General features: G+C 41.9%; 1 protein-coding gene across 1 annotated transcript; it reads left to right on the plus strand. All coding sequences in view use genetic code 11, as the record gives it.

The window, feature by feature from the left end:
* Nucleotides 1-413: 413 nt before the first annotated feature.
* Nucleotides 414-2,717, plus strand: EGR_03796 (hypothetical protein; the record flags this gene model as incomplete). The annotated part of the gene is made up of 3 exons (XM_024493045.1): nucleotides 414-430; nucleotides 2,287-2,393; nucleotides 2,593-2,717. 3 exons carry the CDS (start codon nucleotides 414-416, stop codon nucleotides 2,715-2,717), a joined length of 249 nt encoding a protein of 82 aa, XP_024352506.1.
* Between the last annotated feature and the right edge of the window lie 550 nt (nucleotides 2,718-3,267).

A 3,267-nucleotide genomic window follows, 5' to 3' on the forward strand; every position in this document is an offset into this window, starting at 1 on the left:
ACGCTCTGGCAACAACCCACCACTGCCGCCCAGATGATGCACTGTTCTGATATTGTCAAATAAAATTGGAACCCCTAAATAGAAGAGAGTATGCTTCCAGCTGATGACTTTAAATCCTTCTAATCTGCTGACCACACGATTTAATTCAGCCACTTACCGATAATCCAAAACGTTCTTGCGTCACATATGTGTGACGTAGTCGACGAAGGATTTTACTGATTGTGGTATTATGCTGGAAGTTCTGAACATTTCATTCTTTCCTTCAATGAAGGTACTATGTCTTCTAAAAGATCATTTAGACATTAAATTGATCAAGACATGAGGTTTTAAATTAAAAATTAGAATGCATCCTTCCGGTAAACGATAAAGACTCTTCTACTAAAAGACCTGCTTTCAATGTGTGCCATCTTCCGATGGCTGTGTCTTATCGGTGGGTTCTAGCAAAATGCCCTACTTGTCAGCGTAAGCATCAGTAACAACCATTACGTTGTTTTTTTGGGAATAAAAAAATGGGCTTCTTCGTTTTCTCCTTCCCCACCTCATCTTAGCTCTGTTTGCCTTGCTTTACCGACTGCAGGATTTTTCTACTGCCCAGTAGACGAGGATATTTCAGTTCTTGCTCGCAGGCTTCAAAAAGTCCACCCACGGAATGTGTGATAATTGAGTCATTTTTCTGTCTGATTCACCTTGTAACTGCTCTGCCCTTTCCGAGTAGATACGGCGGTCTGATTCACAAAGGAGGCAAGAAAGCATCGCCAAGGCCAAGGCAGACTAAGATCAAACTAGAAGCAAAAGTTGAGAAGTATATCCTTCAGGAAGAGCCAATAGTCCATTTTCTAAAGTATTTTCCCACTACCTGGGTAGGAAGATTTGTCAGGCCAGCCGAACTACCAAAGGACAACTGTTTCCCATTCCCACGGAACCACTTTTCTCATTTCACTACAGGTATTTATGTGTCGGTGGAGCTTCCAGGATCAGACAGAGATTTCACTCAGTGGCTGAATGTTTAGAGGAATGTCTGTGAGGGTTGCAACTTGGAAGAAGAAACACCACCACTGGGAACTTCATTAAGGGCAGTCACTCAATCAAGATGCAGGCACTGCTCAACCCTCCCCTTGCAGTGTAGTCGAGCTCACCTTCATGGTGTTTAAAGTCCTTTTTAGATATGAACGGCTATCTGAGGATTTTGAGTTGAGGCTTTTGTAGACTGAAAAGCTGTTCTGTACCATACGCTGATGTATTCACGCAGATGGGAAGACTTTGGCACTGTTGCTTGCCACCTTGATTCAAGTGGTTTGAACCGGTTTACCCCTTAGCAACAGGACACGCCTGTTACTTACATCTACGCGTAGTTCCACCAGAGTAGTATGTTTTTCCATGTAAGGTGTAAATTTAAGTTTCCTGTCCATGTGGAACACCGGTCTTTACACTCTGCAGCTATCAGGTGATACAGTTGTTCAAAAGTAAAAAATCCTTCCTTCCTTACCTAAGGATCAGTTACGAATCGTGGGCAGAATCTTTTGTACTGGATATTGTTCAGGCATGCCTTAGGTCGGCAAAAGGCATAACGCCCTTATCTATCAAAGTTGGGCAGTTGAATGAATTTAAAAAGAAGTGCCTTTTTCCACGTCTAAAAACCTCTACCTAATCAAGCCTGGAGTATTGTCTACAGTTTCAAACATATAAAATAGCCCAATAATACCAATAGTATAATCATGATCTTACAGTCAACATCCATATTTTCAAGGTTGTTGTCAAGCTTTAAGTCAAAATCGTTATTCAAGGAAGATCTTGATAGGATTTTTGAGAACCTTTCCCTTCTCAGACAACTTTTACGGTCCAAAACTTTCCACGATTCCATTATCCTGGGTGCATTATTACCCATTGACTACCAAGTCTGTCATTAAGGTAACCTACTTGGGTGCCCAGAAAACAAAGGAATTGGGATGCTAAAAGTATTATGCCATTTAACATTTGTATTGAGGTAGTACGCAGCGACTGTCTGCTTCATCTAGTGGTATTTTTCCATCATTAAGACAAAAGTTATACTCACCGAACCTGATGATATTGCTGTAGTACCTCGGAATTTACCCGAAGACGAGAGGAGACACGGCACTAGGCCAGAATACATATTACCAAAATACAATAGGGCTGAAAGGCTACTTGTGTGACTCCAAGGCCATACCGTTCAACAGAAATACACACTTGCAAAGACGTAAAACCAAAATGAAGACTTTAACAAAAGAGTGTTGCTTATCCCCATTCCATTTTGTGCTTCGTCCCCAGCGATCTCTCCGGTCAACGCCTTGTGTTGGCCAGCACAACGTTATTGGCGCTGCGGGAGAAAAATCTACCATCTGACAGCACCGGTCTTCGAATTGGCGTACAAATTGGTAGATATCTGTCCTTAATGTCACTGATATCTCTTGGCTATTCCACTGGATCTGGAGTTTTATACTTTGTGGGAACTGCATTCGACAAAGCGGGAATGTGCTGGCTATCTAGTATGTCTATGGCTAGTCGGAGTTTTGGTTAGCTTGTAGAGGGGTGGAAAAGATATTGCGTGTTGATACAATTGATGTATTTATACAGGTACCGTAGACATCACTGTGACAGATTTTTTTGGATGGTTCGTGGTTAACGTCGGTTCAAGTGCTAATAGCATTCCTGCAGGACGTGGAATTTGGGTAGTTGCCGAGGGTAGACTCTTCTATTAGAGGTTATCACAGATTTCCCCCCTCCGCAGTATGTTCTCTCCTTTTCACCACGTCAAGGTTTAGCATTCTGGAATGGAAATAAGGGTGGTTGACCTCTATGAGTGGATTCACTTTTCTTTGCCTCCAATGCAGCTCCCCGAGACTTCGCATAAGTCGAAAGAAGTTAGAATACTCAGGCAGAATATACGATGCCGACTTAAGGAAAGGATGGGGAATAATGGTGTGGCCCAAAGGCCATGCCGCCCAGTAAGTGTACAGAAGGGGAACCCTAAAGTGTTCCCAAAGCCGAAATAGAGTTAAACAAATAAGCCAACCATTACAATACATTGCTTTTTTGATTAATAATAGGCTGTCTTCAAATGCATAATATGGTCTCAAATTCTTAAAAACCCAGCATTAGCTTTAGCGCTTTGCAAGATTATTTCCACCTATCCTTTGTGAAATATGTCTTCTTTTATTTAAAGAAGTCAAAATGGTGCTCCAACTTCTCCCCAAGCTATAAGCAAGTAAATGAGGTCACATTTCCGAATTTCCATCTTTTTAGGACTGG

The sequence above is a fragment of the Echinococcus granulosus genome (assembly GCF_000524195.1).
Source record: "Echinococcus granulosus chromosome Unknown EG_S00021, whole genome shotgun sequence".
Classification (NCBI taxonomy): domain Eukaryota; kingdom Metazoa; phylum Platyhelminthes; class Cestoda; order Cyclophyllidea; family Taeniidae; genus Echinococcus; species Echinococcus granulosus.